The sequence below is a fragment of the Rhipicephalus microplus genome, chromosome 6 (genome assembly GCF_043290135.1).
Source record: "Rhipicephalus microplus isolate Deutch F79 chromosome 6, USDA_Rmic, whole genome shotgun sequence".
Taxonomy (NCBI): Eukaryota; Metazoa; Arthropoda; class Arachnida; order Ixodida; family Ixodidae; genus Rhipicephalus; species Rhipicephalus microplus.
In genome coordinates this window covers 68,927,192-68,949,641 of record NC_134705.1, presented here as the reverse complement: position 1 = coordinate 68,949,641, position 22,450 = coordinate 68,927,192, and the positions used below count along the sequence as shown (strand labels likewise).

Sequence of the window (22,450 nt, the reverse complement as noted above, 5' to 3'; positions counted from 1 at the left end):
CTTCCGGTGAAACCCAAGTGTGTTGCGTCGGTGCATCTCAAATGTCCTTGACTGGCGGCACCATCTGTCAGAGGAAAATCGACCTCGATTGCCAACGAAGCTGGCGGCGTAAAGGCGCACACCGCATTCAGTGTTCTCACTCGGTGCCCGTACCCCTAACAGTGAAAGCTATTTGCACGATGACGACTGTAGCTGTAAACGACGGCCTGGATTTCTGGACTACATGGTGGAAGGAAGGTAGTCCCACTTGGCAACGTCCTGGCGTTTGTAGGTGAGCATGCAATGCTGCTTTGTTCCTAAATTTAAACGCGGTGATAAAATTACAAGCACGGGACAGCGATAAAGGGCAAAAAAGCTGTAAATGTGCTTTGATATTTCAGTGTTGCGCTTAACTTTTGAAGATGCAACGCCGACAAGGCCAACAATAAAGCTCTTTGTTGGGCTAGTTAGTACATGCTTACCGAAAATAAAAAAAAATACGCGTAACATCGAGGAAGAAAAGCTACGGACAGAACAGAAAGGAAGTGTTTTCTGTTTTGTCTGTAATTTTTTGCCTCCACGGTATATTTATTTTTTGTATTTTAGTCAGGTTAATATTCTACTGTTGAATGCGTTGCTATCCGGGCTTTCAGAATCGACGCAATAAGAACTGTTGGTCGAAGGTGCACCTCGAAAGTATGACAGAGGTTAAAGAAATCACAGCGTAAACACGATGTGAGCAACGACGATTGCGGCGAAGCTCTCGGCAGGGACGTTAATCGCCCTAGTCGATCTTCAAACTAAGAATGGGAGAAACATGGACGCACAGACACACACATGGACGAACGCACGGAACCCCGGACGGACTGATGGACGCTTCCGCCCACTCATCATCATTCACTCCGGGGACACGCTGTGACGTCATTTTTATTGACATGCAATGCAATACAACTGGTTACTACTACGACTATGACGACACGGGACGTACGACCCTCAGCGTAAGGAACTTCACCCCTAAAAAAAGCTGTGTCCCTCACGCGTGCGAAGATGACGACTCAAAGGCTCAAGCCATGGATCTGGCGTTGCTTTTTTACTGGGCACTTTGTAGTACGCACACGCTCCTTTTCGATTTGTATTGTGATGGCAGTTTCATAAGCTCTCTCGACGCAGTTTCGCGGTTGCCGTCGTCGTGACCATCACGCTCCGTGCAAAATCAGAATATATTACACCCTACCAAGTGCCGTATTCTGCCACCGCATGTTTTAACAGTCAGTCATGTAACATGATAAGTAGTGACACTCTTCTCCACTCTTGCACTTGCCTGTCATATATCCTTTCGCGCCCGTCTGCACCAGGCCGCCGCGCGGGCACTGCCCGTAAGCGATGGTTGGTGCCCGCGAGTGTCCCTACATTAAGGTCATTTTTTTGACGTCGTACCATAAAATACTTATAGTCGTGATACCTCCTTCGCGCTACCATGAGTGCTTCTGATTATGTTTTTGTTCGCAAAATCAATCAAAGCATTAAGTTTGAACGCTTGCAGCCAGAAAAAAAATACTGCGTACTAAAATAGCTCACAAAGGCTCTGCAAATTCATTACTGGTTGTAACAATAGCATATATTTTTCAAGGCAAAACACTTAGTAATATATTTAGATTTATTATTGTTTTTCAACCCACTGAGTTTATGCTAAATGAAGATTTTATGTATAGTAGGATATTAGCTTTATAGAAGTTTATTATGAAGATGCTCCCGAGTGGCCAACTTGTCTTCGCACGCAACTGAGGAGGCCACATAAACTTGTGGAGACTGTTGTTAGAACCAACTCGCGTTGGCTCCGGGAACACTCTCTTTCCCCTGATATTTATCGTTTATACCTGCATGTCCTCTTAAAATATAGCATGACATCGCATGGTAACATGACATTTACACAAAGACTTAGTGCAGATAAATGGATGGATAGATGAAAAACTTTTATTGGGGTCCGGAAGGATTCCACCCCCGTTTTTTAGGGGTAGGATTGCGGGCCGCTCTCACGTAGGGGCGGGGAGGCCCATCCTCACCACCGCATCGTGGGCCTTCTGGAGAGCTTTGAGTTGTTGTATGAAAACCGGACTCATGAGCATTAAATGAAAGTTTTCGGAAAATTCTTAATGTTTTATTTGTGAAAAGGGGCACCTCCACAGCATGTGGTTAACATCACTGCGATTGTGGCTGTCTGGACAAACCTCTGAAATATCGGTGTAATGGCTATAAGTTACGAGGCTAGGGTACGTTACCGTCTGAAGCATGCGAAGAGAGATTACCTGTGGCCTAGACAACTTTTCGTGTGGCAGTGGAAAGGACCTATGCCTTAATTGATAGTGCTTCGTGATCTCGCTAAGGTAGTCAAAAGGTCCCTGAAATGAAGGCTGATTCTTCTCGAAGCACAAGTCCCGGCGCGGTAAGTTAAGCCTCGCGCATTGGAGTGGGCTAGCTTGTTGACATTGAGAAGGCCCCCGACCTTCAAGCCAAGGTGTGAAGGGAACCAAACAATAGTGTAATGCGCGTGTTCCTTGTGAGCGAGAATTCTAAAAACTTCCTTGCACACACAATCAGAAGCGAAGGCCTTAGCAGCAGGTTTAGAGTCCGTATAAATATCAGTTCTTTGTAGATCAACGAGAGCTAGTGCAATGACCATCTGTTCTGATTTGTAAGAAGTGGGTCGAACTAACGCTGAGGATAAAATCTGACCCTTAGCATTTACGGACATTACTGCAAAGTGAGGGAAAACACTGTACATGGCGGCATCAACAAAGCATGAAGCAGACGAGTGGGTGGGAGCTTGAGCTAAAAGCGGGGAGGCTTGAGCGACAGGCCGGCCCACGTTGTACTGTTCATGCATATTTCAGGTAAGGGAACACACTTTGACGCAACAGCGTATATAATCATCAAGTGGCGTATTTTGCACTTCGAGCGTCAGGGGGTCAACTCCGTTGTCAACCAGAATCTTTTTCCCCGCTGGTGTGATCGAAAGCCTGGTGACCTGTGCCGTTTGTTGAGCGTCAATAATTTCTTCAAGCGTGTTGTGGACTCCAAGTTTCATAGGGTTCCCAGTGCTTGTGCACACAGAAAGGCCAAGAACTTTGTTGATGCTTTTCCTTATGAGGATGTTCAATTTATTTCTCTCATGGAGTTGCCACATGTGCATAGATGCGACATAGCTTATGTGGCTCATCAAGAATGCATGGAACAGCCTGAGGAGGTTGTGCTCTTGAAGACCCTCCTCCCAACTGTTGTAAATGCGTGAGGTTAGTCGGATGACCTCTTTCGCCTTGGAAGTCTGATGGTCGATCGTGCGGCCGTTCTGACAATAGCCTCGATAATCACCCAGAACGCGTATGAAGTTCACCCTTGGAATATGCTGCCCCGAAGCAGATTGCTTTAAATAATTGCCGGTATTCCTCAAAACACCGTTTAATTGTGTGGTTGGTTCTGCCCCCAGCATACCTCGAGCACAAGATCGTTTGTAAGGTCACACACGGGTCGTAAATTATTTGGTATATAGGTACAACGTACGTAGGCAGTTCTTTGGGAGAAAAACTGCCGGCACGATGCAAGCAATTAGGGTTAAAAAGCCGGTAAATGTAATTATAGAAATTTTCTCGCTTTTCTTTGATGCAATCATACTGACCATGGTTGTAATATGCAGGCGCTTGGCTGCGAACAAGGACGTGATCCTCGCTGGAAAGACGAATGCCCAAGTTTTCATTCCACTATGCGGAAAAGCTCACGAACTAAAATGGTGAGTCTCTTCACGAAATCCAAACATGCTTCAAGTCTTAGCAAACTGTATGTATGACTTGGTGATTGTTGTATACACCGGAACACAGGGAGTTCAGTGTGTGTCGCCATACTTAGGCACCACGTCGCGCCGTCTGTCGCAAGCGTGGCGTAGTGAAACCATGAGCTGGCATGCTAGCAGACGCTCCACCATTCAAACATGAAACTGCCCAGCCTTAGTCCAGTTTAGAGCCTGCTTCGCGCTTTTTTTCTTCTGGAAATCTGTGTTGGTTTCTTGTGAAACGTTGAGGAGACCTTCGACAGTCCGGGATATATGCAGGACATGAATTGCAGTCTGCAGGAGCAAATTTATCATGTACGTACTATCGCGATAGAAACAAACGTGTGCAGTGAAAAGCGTGACTTTTGATGCAGTCGAACGGCGACATCGCTTGACTATCGCTAGTCAAAACTTATGCTTCCATTCAACGTCACCATAACGCCACAAAGCGCTCCGGCTAGTGCTCGTGCACCGCATGTGTTCATTATTTGCCAGTCATACCTGGCACTAGGCACTGACATGTGGTGGGAAAGGACCAGGAAGAGCACAATTTTATTGCGCGACGGTGACGCTGGCTGAAAGCAGATTTGTCAAGCGACTGTGATTGATTGATTTGTGGGGTTTGAAGTCCCAAAACCGCCATATGATTATGAAAGACGCCGTAGTGGAGGGCTCTGGAAATTTCGACCACCTGGGGTTTTTTAACGTGCAAGTCTCAGGCTCCATCGTGCGAGGCGACCTGAAGGGTCCTTCAAGTTAGCTAGCCAACACAAGGCGTGGTGGTCGCTCACAACTTTGAAGGGCCTGCCGTAGAGGCAGGGACGAACTTTCGACGTAGCCCAGATAATGGCGAGGCACTCCTTTTCTCTTGTGGAATAATTGGCTTCTGCTTTGGATAGCGATCGGCTGGCGTAACTAATAACCCTTTCAAGTCCGTCAGCCCTCTGCCCAAGAACGGCGCCGAGACCTACGCTGCTTGCATCAGCGTGTATTTCTGTCTCGGCGAATTCGTCGAAATGGGCAAGAAACAGAGGCCTCTGGAGGCGATGTCTAAGCTTCTGTAAAGCGTGATCCTGCGGCATTTCCTACTTGAACTCGACGTTGGCCTTGGCAAAGTTAGTGAGTGAATCGGCAATACGGGCGAAGTTTTTCACGAACCGCCTATAATAGGCGCACAGGCCCAGGAATCGGCGCACCACCTTCTTTTCACTGGGCGGCGGGAAGTCGGCGATGGCGGCTGTTTTTCGTGGATTGGGACGAACTCCAAACTTGCTAGTCACGTGCCCCAGGAACAAGAGCTTCTCGTACGCAAATCCGCACTTTTTCTGTTTTTTTTTTCTGGTTTCAGTGTGAGTCCGGACGTCTTGATGGCTTGAAGTACAGCTTCAAGGCGCCGAAGATGCTTGTCGAAACTCAAGGAAAACACGACGACGTCATCCAAGTACACAAGGCAAGTCTGCCACTTCAGTCCTGCCAGTGTTGCAGGCGTTGAGCAAAGACTGAAGGGCATCACCTTGAACTCGAAGAGGCCGTCCGGTGTTATAAACACCGTCTTATTTCGGTCTCTTTCGTCGAATTCGATTCGCCAATAGCCAGTCTTGAGGTCCATTGACGAAAAATGCTTGGCGTTATGGAGCCGATCAAGTGCGCCGTCTATGCGTGGGAGAGGATACACGTCCTTTCTTGTGATTTTGTTCAGGCGGCGATATTTGACGCAGAAACATAGGGTCCCATTTTTTTCTTCACTAACACCACTAACCATAACATCATCACTAACCATCACTAACCACACGGGCTAGGAGACCGGCCCCGCGTTAGGCAGGAGTACTGCCGGTGGCGCGGCGACATGTGGCGGCAGGGTGACGGCGAACGGGAAGGACTTCGAGGTGTTCACTGAGTTCCTGTCAGATAGTCGGCGATGTCACGTGGCTGATCCTCTGGCTGCGGACGTGGTGCATTGAGGGCAAAGCCTCGCAGTCTCATCTGTCGATACTGGCAACGGCGGTATGTGTGCCCAGCCTCGCCGCAGTGGTAGCAGAGCGGGCGGTTGTCAGGTGCCCACCAAACGTCGGTTTTCCTCAGCGCACTGTGCTGGCCCGCTGGCGAACGGTAGGACGTTGGTGGGGATGGTGGCGGTGGTGGCGTCTGGCGACGGTAGTGCGATGGGGTGGCGTTTTGGCGTGGACGGGGAGGAGTGTTGTGGCGCACTGCAGCGGCATAGCTCATAGTTTCCGGCTCGGGCAGCGGTGCTTGGGGAATTCGAAGCGATTGCCGAACTTGTTCTCGCACAATGTCGGTGATCGAATCCACTTGAGGCTGCGCCGAAGGCAACAGCTTGCGCAGCTCTTCCCGCACGATCGCTTGGATCGTTTTACGCAGGCCTTCGGAGTCACTGGCTTGAGCAGCAGCGTATTCTGGAGTCAGGGACGATTATATTGTCTGGTGCGCATGTCCAAGGTCTTTTCGATAGTGGTAACCTCGGATACAAATTCTTGGATGGTGTTCGATGGATTCCTGATTAGTCCCGCGAATAGCTCCTGTTAGACCCCTCGCATGAGGAAACGAACTTTCTTCTCTTCAGGCATGTCTGGCTCAGCGGGACGGAATAAGCGGGTCATTTCTTCTGTGAAAATGGCGACATTTTTATTTGGCAGCTCAACTCAGGTCTCTAGTAAAGCAGCGGTCCTCTCTTTGTGAGCGACGCTCGCAAACGTTTGCAGGAATGCGCTGCAGAAGACATCCTACGTTCGGAGCATGGACTCCCAATTTTCGAGCCAGGTCCTTGCGGTGTCTTCCAAATAGAAGTACACACGACGGAGCTTTTCGTCATTGTCCCAGTGGTTGAGGGCGGCCACACGGTCGTATGTGTCTAGCCAAGTCTCCGGGTCTTCGAACGATGATTCATGGAAAATTGGTGGTTCCCTGGGTTGATGCATGGCGATCGCAGGCTGGGACGCGGCGGTTGTCATTGTCACTGCAGTCAAGGTCGTGGCCTTGGTCTTCCGCACCTTGTCTTGTAGTATCCCGTACTCCGGTGGTTGACCTGGCTGTCGGCGGCTTGTTCGCTACTCCTGGTTGGCGTCGGTGTCTTCTCCGCGACGTGGGCTGGGTTCACGGCTTAACGGGGGCGTCGGGTACATCAAAGAAGTAGCACCTCCACCACATCTCATGGGGTCGGGTTGTGGCCGAACACAGAAAACTTTATGTTGGGGATTCAACTGTTTATTTGGGGCGAACCTGTGCCCACTACACGGAAAGTATGATTATAGTAGCAGTGTTGCACAGATAGCAGTGAACGGAGCGTCGGCCTTCGATCAACTACTGACAAGCGGCGAAGTGCGTCGGCATTTATACTCTTGCCATCGAATGTTCTAGCGTTATCGCTGGCGGTGATGTAGGTTCCAGAATAATTTGTACACTTCGCAGAGGGCGTGATCTTATCGAAATGATTTTCTACAGTCCTGGAGCTTCTCGGAAACTGCAGGTGCGGTTGGCGCTGAGAATTGTGTAGTGCAATGGGGCGATAACAAAACTTGAGAAACAGAACGTGGCAATATGGCGCAACAGATACGCCTAGGCTGTTCAAAACCAAATGGTCGTCTTGGAGTGAAATAAGCGTGCTCCGGTCTATACAGCATTGAAAGGAGCGTAAGGAGAAAGCATTGACAGAATTTTCTTCAAAATGTCAGTGATTTGGGCATGGTACCCACACGATATTTTATGACACTGACAAACTTTGCCATGAGAAGTTTCTCGAGTTGGGGGCCATTGAAGATACTGCGTTAGAAGGTAGTGTCTTTCAGTGAGCATATGGGTGCGCCTAGGGAAGGCAAGAGGAAAGGGGCACCCACGGACCATCTATTAAAGAAGTGCGAAGTGCTCCCAATGTTTTGCTCATTTGGATAGATCTGTACGTTATCCTTTGAAGCGTCGGGGCATGGTCACGGTGTTTTTCGAAAATAGTGGCAGCCTAAGACACCAATTGTCACATTCTAAGAACTATTTATACTCGGCATCCCTACTTCTAGAAAGCCAGGGGCAAAGAATGAGACTCATGACGCCATTTCTTCATTTCCTCTTTTGCATCTGTTGCCATGCCTGTTCTTAAGACTCGACTTACTAAGTAGGGGAAGAAAGGTGCTGCGATGGAACTTTGCTCTCCCTAATCAAGTACCCGGCTTACGTGTTTGACAGTGACCATAACGCTATAAACACAGTGTCCAGTGTCAAACCACCGCGAATGTGCAGAGATATCCGCAAACCCCTTTCACTGCAAAAAGCCAGTATATAAACTCCCGTCTGGCGCCAGTGCAAGTGTAGACGTTCCCGCTCCCCCGCTGGGGATGATGGGGTCAGCGGCGGCAATCTCAACGAAGCTCACTGGGCTTGACAGCACCGCGGAGAGTGGCCAAACAAGTGTATCCTCTGGGATTCTTCCCTCAGCAGCGAGACACACCAGAAGACGGCTTTCAGCTCTTACGAAAACGTAAGACCAAGCGAAGAAACACCGGGTTTTCTCTGTCTTCAGGCAAGTCAATTTTGACATCTACTCAGAAAGCTGCAGTCGGTACGATTATTTTTGTCTGCCAGAAGTCGCTACCGACGACCTAAGGCTACCAAATGGGCAGTCGGTCCCGGTTTCTCAAAGTTGACTCTCTTGTCTACAGAGACGAGAAGGACCCATAAAGAACGTTCTGAGTATCGATGCTGCACGTGACTGTACGGAGCACCTTGAGTAATATTAAGAAACTTATGACTTAAACATCCTCTCATACATCTAACTGGACAGTAACAACGCGTTGCTGTTGTCACATCTATGGCGTGGACGTCTCTGTCTGCAGCAGAGACTTTATTAGTGTAGTGAAGCCAGTGATAGTTGACTTCGTTATAATACAAGTCTCGCATAGACACAAGTCGTATGTAAGGAGAATATTGAAAGGTAAACTTTTGCCATCGCATGTCAAGGCAGAGTACTTTCAGCATTTCGTACGACAGTCCATACCAACGCCATTTCATTGCCTCAAATGTCGGAAGTTTGGACGCATAAGCACCATGTATCATGACAGAATGATCTGCTCGCGCTGCGTTGAACTACAAACTGCCCACTCTTGTGTGGCTATGCACCTTAGGTGCCGCGACTGCGTAGGGTCCTATCGCGCTTCGTCAAATTGCTTCACCAAGACACAGGAGAAAAATATCCTAAAGCATATGGTACGAGAGCGTTCGGCTCGTCGGGAAGCTGTTGCTGTCGTTGCTGTCGCCAGAACGTGACGCTCAGTGAGCTCTGTGAAGTGCAGCTTTGCACTTCACAGAGCTCACTGCTCCTTTGCTTCCTAGTACAGACCCGTCCGAGTCAATTACCAAGCATCAGGAGGCACCAGAGCACACGTACACAAGCATAGCCGGGAATACCGAAGCCACAGCCCATGCCAGACCACAATCCAGAACGACTGCAATGGTATCAGCAGACATTGATCAAGTTGTCTACGACTCCGCTGATTCCTCCCGACTTGTCTGGAAGACACCGAGACATTGCCGCAATAATTCTACTTTTGTCAGACGATTTGAGTTCCCCGACAAGCCGAAGTGCTTAGCAACTGCTGGGGGTTCCTAATGTAATGTTTCCATAATTTCGTAATCACCATGGCTTGTCCGGGATCACCTTAAAAGCCACGATTTCTCTATCAAATGTCTATGGCTGAAGTGGTGGTTGTAACAGATGATTTAGTCTCACTGACTTATTATATGTAAACTGCTCTCCTTCTCGCTCTTTTAACACGACAATGTTTTATGTCGTGGTTCATCACGGATCGATGACATATTTTCGTCATGAATATGACGCTGTAAAATAACTACTAACAGAATGCAAAGAAAAAAGAACGAGCAGCAAGAGTTCTTCAGTGGGGCGTTGAGTCAGTGACCTTGCGCTCTACAGCGCATGATGCTAATTACTAAGCCACCAAAGCGAATCCGACATCATGTTACTGGCAAGCCATTTATACACACCGTGTACTAGTGGTACTCAGAGCTCCGTACTTCAGCGTGTTTTTGTCACCAGTAGCCAGAAAGCAAAAGGGGTGCACGTGCCCGACACGCGTGCTCTAAAGGTCGTTTTGTTGGGCCACGCCGCGTGTCGCTTTGATCGCGCGCCTCCACTTGGCGTGGTCAAAGTGCGTATAGGCGTTCTCTAGCGCGATGGCTCCCTCGGGCGCGCTTATCTCACAATTCGGGTGCTCTGTAGCTTTCGTCCTGCCACCACAAGTTTGCTTTGAAGTTACAGTAGTTGAAGAGAGCACGGATGTAATTTCGCTCACTGTCGCAGCCGCGTTTACGAAAGTAGCGCGCTCCTCCCAAACGAAGAAGTAAGAATTGTGACCGTTGGTCACGCTCGTCCTCTGCATACCTGTGCGTTATTTTTGTGCGTATTTCTTTCTGTATGAGCAGAGTGCTCCAAGTGTCCAGCTGTAACAGTTTTTTGCGCTCGTGTTGTGTATGTCTATTTCGCGCATGATTTCTGCTTAAGTTGTGCGCTGCGACTTTCGAGCTGCTTGCTGTTCTTCACATGAAATTCCGATTTGTTACTGCAGCATTCATTTATTCACTCTTGTAAAGGAACAATACCGGATGCACGGTAACCTACCTCTGCGAGGACGCGTTTCACTTTCGTGTTATATCTATTCCTAAAAAGATGGATCAACCCTGTTTTTTTCTCCGTCTATTTCTCGTTTCCTTATCCCCAACGCAGAGTAGCAAACAAGACGCTTGGCTTGTTGATCTTCCTACCTTTCCCTTCTTGCGCTCTCTTTTCCCATGAATAGAAGAAGTAAATTTAACATTTCAAAATTGGAAAAGAGAAATCTGGGCATGAATGCGAAGCGAATTGCGAAAGTTGTGTTTTTTAGTAAGATTTCACTGTACCCTTTTAACAAACATGACGGAACACTTACAATAGCCAAAGTGTGTAAGAAGCGCTTTGAATGACTGATTAACTGACTGACTGATTAATTGATTGATTGGCCAATCAATTATTAGCGAAATACTTGCTGCCTGCTTCGCCACCACCGGGCTTCGGCTGTTGGTGTTGTAACGCCTATGCGCTGGCACCTTGTTCAATTTTTTCACGTTTCGCCCAAGGATATCTAACGCGGAACTCTAGTCATGTACGTCTGCGCTGCAAAGCCAAGGGCATGTTTTGAATACGAATAAACACAGCTGTGGAAACGGTTGCGATACAAAGTTGAATTACAGAACAGCAGACATGTTTGCTCTGTGCACGTGGTGTAAGGATATTAAGGGCTGCTTACTTATCGTTCCGCCCAGGTGTTACGTATCCTGGTTCGTAGAAAGTATAAAACACAAATGCGGATGCATCGAGATCTAGGAGCATGATTTGTTCGTGTTTTGAATCCGGCAACCTTGAATGTTTTAACACGCATCCAGTGGTCGTCCACAAAATGGAACTGTGCGTACAGCTTTAGGCGTGGTTGCTGAAAACAACTATTTAACTTCCTCTCGGTGATACTCACAGATAAAGAGCGCAGCTGCACTTCTTGTCTATCACTCATAAGAAACACGAACGCGAAAGTGCTGAAGCCGGTGCTGTGTCAGGATGTGATCAGCCCAGTGCTTCGAATATAACAGATGTAGTGTTTATGAAGGCTCGCGATTTTAATATTAATTGTACAGTAATAAAGCGGCGTTAGCTACGACACATGAGCTAGAAAACGTTGCCAGAAATAGGGAGTTTTAGAAGACCGTTTGCAAGCGCTGCGGGCGTTGCGAGCGTGGCGGGCGCCATATGAGTTTTAGAATAGCGTTTGCCCTCCCTGCTGCGATCTGCAATGCACGATTGCAGCGACACCGTAGCCTCGAAACCAGCGCTTGCGGGCCACATGCGGGCCGCCATTACCGCACGCAATTTCGGATTTTTCGCGTGCGGTCCGCGATATATATATATATATATATATATATATATATGAATATATATATATATATATATATATATATATATATATATATATATATATATATATATATATATAAAAATATATATATATATATATATATATATATATATATATATATATATATATATATATATATATATATATATATATATATATATATATATATAAAGATATATATATATATATATATATTGTTAAGGCGTTTAATAGCCGGTCCACAGCGAGCAAGCACAATGGCGACAGTAACGGCCAAGCACGGGCTCTCAGTGCGAGCGGCGTCCTTGTTGGGTAGCCCCACTAGAAGGTACTCAAGAGTTCGACCCATTTCATAGTTCGGAGGCTTCGCTACAATTACCCCGGGTCGAAGAGGGAGCCGCCTGGCGACCTAACAGCTTGTTATTATGAGCGGGTCATAATAAGCCTTCAGGCGCTCCACGTTGACGATGTCTCGCCCACGGCGGCGCATGTCCGAAGATTGTTCAACGGGTTCGATCAGATAGTTGACGGGTGAGGTGCGCTCGATGACACGGTAGGGGCCTTCGTATTTGGGACGTAGTTTGGAAGAGAGGCCAGCGGCAGAGGTCGGGATCGAGAGCCATACAAGCGCACCAGGAAGGAACGTGGGCTCAGAAGTGGTGCTGGCATCACGGATACTCTTCTGCCGCTCTTGCTCTTGCGTCGTAATAGTCTTGGCAAGCTCGCGACACTCTTCAGCAAGCCTGGCTGTCTCGGAAATAGGTGTACAATCAGATGGATCCGGCGTGTACGGGAGTATCGTGTCCATGGTGTGCGACGGGTGCCTTCCGTACAGCAAGTAGAAAGGTGAAAAACCAGTCGTGCTCTGAGGGGCGGTGTTGTAGGCGTAGGTGACGAAGGGCAGTATATTATCCCAATTAGTGTGGTTGGCAGCGACGTACATAGAAAGCATGTCGCCGAGGGTGCGGTTAAAGCGTTCGGTGAGGCCATTCGTCTGTGGGTGGTAAGCAGTAGTTTTGCGGTGGACAGAATGGCACTCCGTCAGAATGGCTTCGACGACTTCCGACAAGAAGACACGGCCTCGATCGCTGAGAAGCTCTTGGGGTGGTCCGTGGCGCAGTATAAATCGATGCAGCAGGAAGGACGCAACATCGCGCGCAGCAGCCGCAGGGAGAGCGGCGGTTTCGGCGTATCGCGTTAAATGGTCAACGGCAACGATGGCCCAGCGGTTACCAGCCGACGTCAGAGGAAGTGGTCCATACAAATCGATACCTACGCGCCCAAAGGGACGGTCAGGGCAAGGTAACGGTTGTAGACTGGCGTGCGACATGTGAGCTGACGGTTTACGGCGTTGGCAAGTGAGGCAAGAGCGAACGAACTGCTGCACATAGCGGTACATCCCGCGCCAGAAGTAGCGTTGTCGAATGCGATGGTAGGTTTTGAATACCCCAGAGTGCGCGCATTGCGGATCAGAATGGAAGGATTCACATATCTCTGACCGCAGACTGCGGGGTATCACGAGTAACCACTGCCGGCCGTCGGCGTCGTAATTGCGTCGGTGTAGAAGGCCGTCACGAATGGCGAAATGGCGAGCTTGACGACGCAATGCACGCGTGGATGGCGTTGCGGATGGATCAGAGAGCAAGTCGATCAGCGGGCCGATCCAATTATCCTTTCGCTGTTCGGTAGTGATTATGTCAACGTCAATGGCAGAAACAGCAGCCGAGGATACTGAGCAGAGCACATCACCTTCAGGCAGAGGGGAGCGCGAGAGGGCGTCGGCATCAGCATGCTGGCGTCCATTGCGGTACAGCACGCGGATGTCGTAGTCTTGTAAACGAAGAGCCCAACGGGCGAGACGGCCTGAGGGATCCTTCAATGATGAAAGCCAGCATAGTGCATGATGGTCGGTGACGACATCGAATGGGCGACCATACAAATACGGTCGAAACTTTGTAAGAGCCCAGACGATCGCCAGGCACTCTTTCTCCGTGACGGTGTAGTTTGTCTCAGCTCTCGTGAGCGTACGGCTTGCATATGCTACGACATATTCAGGGAATCCGGGTTTGCGCTGCGCCAGGACAGCGCCGAGGCCTACACCACTGGCGTCTGTGTGCACCTCCGTCGGGGCCGTAGGGTCGTAGTGGCGTAGAATGGGAGGAGATGTCAACACATGGCGGAGCTTCACGAACGCGTCGTCGCACTCAGACGACCACGAATTGAGGGACCCGTTACTTCCAAGGAGCTTCGTCAGCGGTGATATGATCGTGGCAAAGTTTCGTATGAAGCGTCGGAAGTACGAGCACAGGCCCACGAAACTACGCAGTTCTTTGACGGACGCAGGTTTGGGGAATTCGGCCACGGCCCGAAGCTTGGTTGGGTCAGGAAGAATGCCATCCTTGGACACGACGTACCCAAGGATGGTGAGTTGCCGTGCTGCAAAGCGGCACTTCTTCAGATTTAGTTGCAAGCCGGCATTGTTGACACGTGCAAAAACTTCTTTCAGACGTTGGAGGTGCGTAGAGAAATCTGGAGCGAACACAACAACGTCATCGAGGTAACACAAGCACGTGTGCCATTTCAAGTTGCGCAGAACGGTGTCCATCATGCGCTCAAAGGTCGCAGGTGCATTACATAGACCAAACGGCATGACGTTGAATTCGTACAAGCCGTCGGGTGTGATGAACGCAGTCTTCGGTCGAGCGTCATCAGCCATGGGTACTTGCCAGTACCCCGAGCGCAGATCGAGAGAAGAAAAAAATTCGGCTCCGTGAAGGCTGTCAATTGCGTCATCGATGCGCGGCAGTGGGTAAACATCCTTGCGAGTGATCTTATTGAGCCGTCTGTAGTCTACACAGAACCGCGCAGAACCATCTTTCTTCGCAACAAGAACAACAGGAGACGCCCATGGACTGTCCGAGGGCCGAATAACGTCGCGTCTGAGCATATCATCAACCTGCTCGTTAATTTCCCGACGTTCAGCAGGCGACACGCGGTAGGGACGTTGCCGTAATGGTGGATGGGCACCAGTGTCGATACGATGCGTAACAGCGGACGCACGACCGAGAGAACTTCGCCCGACATCGAAAGAAGAACGATATTCTCGCAACAGGTTCAGAAGCTGGGAACGCTGTACCGACGTGAGGTTGTCATCAATGCAAGGGCCAAATACATCAGGAGATGAGGAATCAGAAGTGGAAACAGCACTGATGGTACGCAAATTGGGACAACGCGAGTCATCAGGTACGTCCAGGACTTGTGCGTTATCCACTGGTTCCACTCTGCCGAGACATTCCCCTCGAACCAAGGTAACAGTGTACGGGGATGGGTTGGTCACGAAAATAGAGGCGTTGCCCTGGGTGATTTGCACGGTCGCGAAAGGTACTAGCAACCCTTTCCTTCGGCAAGCACGGTCGGATGGCGAAACGAGTGCAATTGTGTCGGAGAGTCCAGCGCAGTAGACAGATACACCCATCGTGGAGCTTGGAGGCACTATGGTATCGTCTTTCACGAGAATCTTGCTCACTTTCGAAGAACTGTCTTCCGGCGTCAAATGCGAGAAGGGGGAGAGTTCAATTTCGGCGGCGGCACAATGGATGACGACGTCGTTGCGGGAGAGAAAATCCCACCCCAGGATGACGTCATGAGAGCATGCGGGAATGATGATGAATTGGGCGACATACAGAACGTCCTGAACGACAACGCGAGCTGTGCACCCTGCTGTAGGATGGATACGATGCAAACCGGCGGTACGAAGGGACAATCCAGAAATTGGCGTCGTCACTTTACGAAGCAAGCGGCAAAATTTTTCGTCCATAACGGATACTGCAGCTCCTGTGTCAATAAGAGCAGATGCGTGAACACCGTCCACAAGCACGTCAATGACATTAGATGGGCGGCTCTGAGGGCTTTCACAATGCGATAGCATCGCAGTCCTTGCCTCGGGGACTGCGACGACTAGTTTTCCCGCTCGTGAGCAGCTGAACTTGGCCGCATGGGGGACGGGGAACGACGTCGTGGAGACGGTGACCTACGAGAAGATGAAGCTAGGCGAGTTGGCGGTGGCATAGACGGCGTTTCCTCGTGATAGGTACGCCTAATCTGGCCAGCAACAGGCGACGAGATATGGGGCGTCTGTACGCGAGTGCAATAACGTGCTACGTGGCCGGCGTAACCGCAGGCAAAGCAAATGGGCCGGTTGTCGGATGTGCGCCATCGGTTCGCCGGGGTAGGTCTTGTCCATGACGCAAGAGCCGATGGACGGAACGGTGGCTGGAAAGGCTGCAGGGGGTGCTGGAGCTGAGTCTGAGAGGTGACGTCAACATACGTAGCCGGCATACCCGCTGCAAAGGATGGAGGTCGTGCGGCAGCTTCGGCGTAAGTCAGTGGGGCGGGCGCTTGAACGACTGGAGGCGGCCTGGCGACCACTTGGGCGTAACTTGGGGGTACAGGAGCCGGAAGCTGTTGTGGGTGGTACGCAGGCATAACCTCCGCTATTTCCTGCTCAATCGCTCGGCGGATGGGGGGGAAAATGGTAGTGGCCGATTGTTGAGCAGCCGGTGGGTGGGCGAAGGGCAGGAGAGAGAATTGCCGTGCGATTTCCTCACGTATGAAGGACTTGAGGTCTGCCAGCAGTGCCACCTGGTCACAGCTCGCCTCCAAGCCTGCAAGCCCTGCATCTCGTGGTGTGGAGCGACGGGTCATCGAACGCTGCCGGCGGAGCTCCTCGTAGCTCTGGCACAGCGTGATGACCTCAGCTACTGTGCCTGGGTTTTTGGCCAGCAGCATCGTGAAGGCATCATCGGCAATGCCCTTCATGACGTTCCGGATCTTGTCTGATTCGGACATGCTGTCGTTGCATTTCTTGCATAGGTCCAAGACGTCTTCAATGTAGCTGGTGAATGATTCACCGGCCTGCTGAGCGCGTTCGCGTAAGCGCTGCTCGGCTTGCAGCTTACGAACGGCAGGGCGGCCAAAAACGTTGGTGATAGCGGTCTTAAAATCGGACCAGGTTGCGAAATCAGAAGCGTGGTTGTTATACCACATGCCGGCCACACCCGCGAGGTAGAAAACCAGGTTGCCGAGTTTACCTGCCTCGTCCCAATGATTGGGGACGCTGACGCGTTCGTACATGACGAGCCAGTCCTCGACGTCGGTGCCATCCGCGCCGGTGAAGACAGGTGGGTCGCGGATGCGGGGGACACCGGAACATGGCGTCGGCGCAGGAGGAAGCGTTTGCTGGGCGGCGTCTTGTTGCATGGTTGAAGGCACGGTACGGGATCTAAGCTCCAAGGGCATCGAATGTGAACCGAAGATGTTTGAAGGGCACAGCACTCTCCACCAAAATGTTAAGGCGTTTAATAGCCGGTCCACAGCGAGCAAGCACAATGGCGACAGTAACGGCCAAGCACGGGCTCTCAGTGCGAGCGGCGTCCTTGTTGGGTAGCCCCACTAGAAGGTACTCAAGAGTTCGACCCATTTCGAGTTCGGAGGCTTCGCTACAATATATATATATATATATATATATATGTATATATATATATATATATATATATATATATATATATATATATATATATATATATATATATATATATATATATAGAGGTATATGGTGCATCCGCGTCGACGCCGGCAGCGAAGTCCAGCCGAGAGTGTCCATGTTATTGCTATAGCAATAAAAGACTTACTGCGGTAAAAGTACAACTTTAAAAGAAGTTCCGGCTCCAGGATGGACGCCTTGTCCACAATAGCAACAAATGACGTAGTACATTAACAAGGTGCTTGATTGGGCTGCTTGGTGCTGCCTGGTAGAACGAAGAAAGTGCTTAACAGCGCAAACGACGGGAGGGGATCTGTTCTCGTCTCTTCTATCCCCTCCTGTTGTTTGCGCTGCTAAGCACTTCCTTCGTTTACCATGACGTAGCACATTACATTCAACTGCAATACACACGTAAGGGGCTGGCGGGGTAAGGAAGAGAGGAGAGTTCTTGTTTTCTGTTGGCTGTTTGAGCATTAGTTAGAATTATCTCATGGTGTGATCCATTGGCAGATTCGGAGCGCTTTCGGTAATACTTTCTTCTGGTTCATGCGGAGCAAGTCTTGTCCATTGGCGGATTCAGAGGGTTCCTTGTATGTTCCATTGGCAGATCTGGAGCAGCTCCGTCGCGAGATACACTTCATGAGGCAACTTTTTTACTTCGTGAAAATCGGTGGATTTTACCAGAAGTCGCAAGCACCCCGTGCCTAGAAGCGGTGCCAACTTTGGGCGCGTCAACAGACGCAGCCGCGTCAGCTGCGCCTTGCGTCAGAGCTAACGTTTTGCTAGCGTGGCGTCGCTGTGCCCAGCGTGCCTACTCAAGCAAGAAGAGAGAAGCGCGCATCGGGTTTCAATCTGACTCTGCCATTTGCTCCAGTGGGAGCGCGTTTCTTCAATTGGTAGATTCCCTTCTGTTGCCCTCCGCCAGAATGGAGTGCTCCAGTGTAAACTTCGTGGGTCACTGCGAATCCGCCAATGGATATTGCCATGAGATTATATATTTGCATCGCGGGATAAGCTTTCTTTCAGTGGCAATGATGCGCACGTCGCACTGATAATTCGCGTTTAGTGGTCCCCAGATGATTACCAGAGCATTAGAAGCATTTTTATCGTGGTTTACGTTACTAAACATTGTGTGAGGCTGTTTCGAAATTCCATGCCTAATATTTGTTGAGGTTTAAAGGTGCCCTGCATCAGTTTTTGAGCATGGTCAGAAAACACTGCCGATCAGTAGTATAAGCTCCCGACAACAATAGAGCCAAATATTATAGCGCAAAATGTGTCCTGGAATTCACAATAAATTATCAAAGTCAGCTAAAAATTGCTTTCTCTTCTCTCGATGAATCACGAAATATCTCCCAAAATTAGACGTAGCTTGCCCATATATCCGCCATTGGCTGATTTGAAAATGACGCGCTCACTCGTTAAAGAGATTGCCGCGGGAAGGCGCTACTTGTCCACGTGTGCACGGGCGATCACACTGAGAAAGCCGCGCATTTGAGAGAAAAAAAGAAAAAAGTGCTTAAGGTCACGAGGTACGTGTGTCGTTTTTTTGTGGCCCTTCCATCCTTCTCTGCTTAGCTTCCAGAGCTTTCGTCGGGGTGAGAGAAAGGAGAATGTAATTGCAGCTTGCGACAAACTTTTGTAACTCCACTCGCACTGGACGCATTTTTAAAAATTTTGCGGCATTGAATTCTTCAGGAAATAAGCTCTTGCAGAAAATTCATTCTATGGTTACTTGAAAAAGTGTTTCAGGACCCATTTTTCAGACACCAACGTCTGAAAACTACGATATGATATTAAGCGATGCCGTAGGTCTCCGGTAATTTCGAGCACCTAATTTTTTCTAACGTGCACTCACATAACATACCACACAGGTCTGCAGCACTGCAGCACTTCGCGTGCACTCGTAAGATATCGGCCGAGATCGAACTCATGCACTCAGGGTCAGGAGCCGAGCACCATGATCATTATACCATCGCGGCGGACGAGATTGCCTGTCTCACTGATATATGCATTTTCGCAGTCTGTGCAAAAACCTTTGTGTACTACTCCTGGAAAATCTCGTCCACGCAGCTTATTTTTGACATTTACGAGAGTTCTGAGTTTCTACATCGAAATGTGTGCCGCGGGGGCGCCAAAGCCGCGCGAAATTTGAGCTAGTGCCGAAGCCCGACGCATGAGGAACCGGTTTATGCCCGTTTTTCTGTGGAATTAGCTCAAGATTAAGCTGGGAGAAATGGTTCTCGTCGCAGCGAGTTCAACGATAGAAACAAGTGCCTGCAAGAAAACAGCTCCATGGCTGAACGACCTCTTAGTCTTAGGCGAGTAGCACTCCAAGGGCCCACATTTCCATTTATGAACAGTTTAATGCCGTATGGTCATGCAGTGGTCAAGGCAGGCCCGCAAGTAGGCTAACGTTGCTCACAGCCTGTGAGATAATCCAAGGCTTATATGTAGACTTCAAAAATAATCAACAATTATTCGCAATAATTCACCTAAGAGAGCGCAAAATCCTTCTGAAATGTTCGCTCGATTCCAGCGCCAAGTGAAAGAGGGTGCCACCTCCTTGGAAAGAGCGCGATCACGAAAGGAATCGCTCAGTTGCCTGTGCTACGCACTCTCGCAAGTTTCGCACTGACTGAAGCTGCATTGAGTGCAGGTTTCAGAACCAAAGTTCTACACAAAAAAGACATTAGCGCATGCTTTAGAACAATATCAAGACGTGGACAAGAACTAGACTTGCGCTACTTTAACGTCAAAATATTTGTGGGTTTTCCTAGTTTTAACAACCCAACTGGGCGTGCTGCCCAAGTGGCACACAGATCTGAACCTTTGTGGCAGGGTGGGGGGTGAACATGTTTCAGATTTAGTTTCCTTTCTGTGAAAATTATGTGGGAAGCCAAGAAGTGTTTTTTATTGTGATTCTTACCGTGTTCGGTGCTTTCTTTCATTTAAAGATGAATTGCTACGCCTATTATTGCGGGCATGCTTCTTGCTGGTAGTATTAAATGGTCAAATTATAAAAAAAATTGTCTCCAACAACAGTCTCTTGGCAAATGGCCGAAAACTTAACAAGTAGATTGTTTACAATAAAATTATGCAGAAAAGAAGAGTTGAGGCATAAACTATACTTTATCTGCGCATAGCCTTTGATGATATGTGGGGTTTCACGTCCGAAAACCACCATATGATCATTAGAGACGCCGTAGGGAAGAGCCTCGAAAATTCCGACCACTGGGGTACTCTAACGTACACCCAAATCTGAACACAAGAGCCAACAGCATTTTAGCCCCATAGAAAATGCTGCCGCCGCAGCCGCGATTCGATCCCGTGACCTGCGGGTCCACAACTGAGTACCTTAGCCACTAGAACACAGCAATTGGGCCTGCGCATAGCTTTTGACGAGACACGTAGTGTCAGGGTGCGCTGTACTGTCAACACTGACTTTCTGTACTATACAGTTAAATGTGATTGGAATATACGGAGAAGATCAGCCAAATAACACGTTCGAGATTTAAAAGGGCACACTGCGCAAATGATATTGGGTGAAGTCAGCGGAGAAGCATTAGTTGTGAAGTCAAGAAATCTGCCAACACGTCTTGCCCACGTGACTCACGCTTTCCGACTCTCCTAATATCGTTTGACAAACGGTAATCAGGGAATAATGCCTTGCCTGACAAAAAGATTGTTGTATATTCTTGTGCAAGCCAGTTTCACGCGTCCGAAAAATTCATTGATCCAAATGCCGACTCTGTGCGGTTTTTCGATACAGTTAACACTGAAATCAGTGGCACGGCGGATGAAGCCGCTATTGCCCTTGGTATACATCATACGCGCCCCAGGAACACTTGCACGAGGTGAACCATTCACCGTGCTTACCGACTCACAAAACGCCTGCAGAATTCTTTTTAAAAGAATGGCATTGCACTGCACACAACGTATCCTGCCATCAATACGCACCGCATTGTTAAACAGGCTGCGTACCATTTGGACACTTGGGCAGACCACTATCCATCGCAATGTATGCGTTAATCCACTAGCTGGAAAGCTGACCAATCAGGTGCCGCCGGAAGAGCTGGCAAACTGAACCACTAGATAGGTCATGAGTCCAATTTTCAATCGTAAGCCATGTTATGTAGGTTAAACTTTGTGCGCCCTGAAGCACCGTGACGAAATTTTAGCTGATTTGGTCGCGCAGTTAGAACAGATGCCAGCGGCCTCAGAGACTGCCAACGCTGGCACAGCAAGCTGCTTTTTACGTCATGGCTAGCGGGTGGCTAGCGGTACCCGCAAGCCATAGCGCCAGCTATCACGTAAGAAGCAGCTTGCTGCTCAAGCGTCCGTGTTGCGGCTAATAATCTTGTTGTCTAGTTAGCCATTCCAGCTTTAATCCGGTTGCTATTCAAATTGAACGATTTTTAGTGGCTTAAACCTTGATAGAAGACAGTGACTTCGCTCGATGCAGCACATGACGTCACACACACCATGGTGAAAGGGTGGTCACTTTCCGTGGCGCTATTTCATCCAGCGGCCGTGGCCGTGGTATGGCTCTTGGCCGGCAACTCATAGGGCTTGATACATACCGAAATATCCTTGTCCATGGCATATTTCATATACGTATACGAACTACTGACCGTCTATTTTGGTTTCTCGCTGAAAACCAGAAATTGCTGAGAGATCATGTCATGGCCCCATTGAGCTATACTGAAACTCTACCACATTACAAACTTTGTGCCGCCCCAATACAAATCGATCAAGCGAGAGGAAGAGATTGCATAGCGGCTGCTTCATACTTCTTCGTACCGCACTTTACGAAGAGTTGGAACAACTTCGAACGGTACGCCGGCGGGCCGAAAGACGATACAGACGCACGAAATCTATCTATGACCTCAGAGAATCCAGGTGCATTCAGAAGAAAATTGACCGTCGAATGCACAAACTCCAGGAGCAACGATGGAAGAGTTTTTGTGACTAAGCCTTTGTCTCCCGTGTGGAGGACTCTTCGAGGTATTCACTCACATCCGTAACAGCGTCATCCCTTTGCCGCTCTGGCGCTACATCAACGCCGCTCACAGCTTGATGTTTTTAGTGAATTTTGTGCGAAGATCGCGGGCGACATCTTTTTACCGATCGATCTATCGCCACAGGACTCTCCAGTCACAC

The 22,450-nt window shown here is 49.1% G+C and overlaps 1 protein-coding gene across 4 annotated transcripts in view; it reads left to right on the top strand.

Moving 5' to 3' along the window:
• LOC119168102 (putative thiopurine S-methyltransferase) overlaps positions 1 to 22,450 on the top strand; it is a 98,596-nt gene that overhangs the window by 58,291 nt on the left and 17,855 nt on the right. For 2 of the 4 annotated variants that reach the window (XM_075866044.1, XM_075866043.1), the window contains exons 1-2: positions 116 to 271; positions 3,671 to 3,763. In XM_075866044.1, the coding sequence (XP_075722159.1) occupies positions 180 to 271; positions 3,671 to 3,763 (185 nt within the window). In that variant the 5' untranslated portion in view covers positions 116 to 179. Of the gene's footprint in view, positions 1 to 115; positions 272 to 3,670; positions 3,764 to 22,450 lie in introns of those variants that run through there. The other 2 variants (XM_075866046.1, XM_075866045.1) reach the window with 1 other exon arrangement.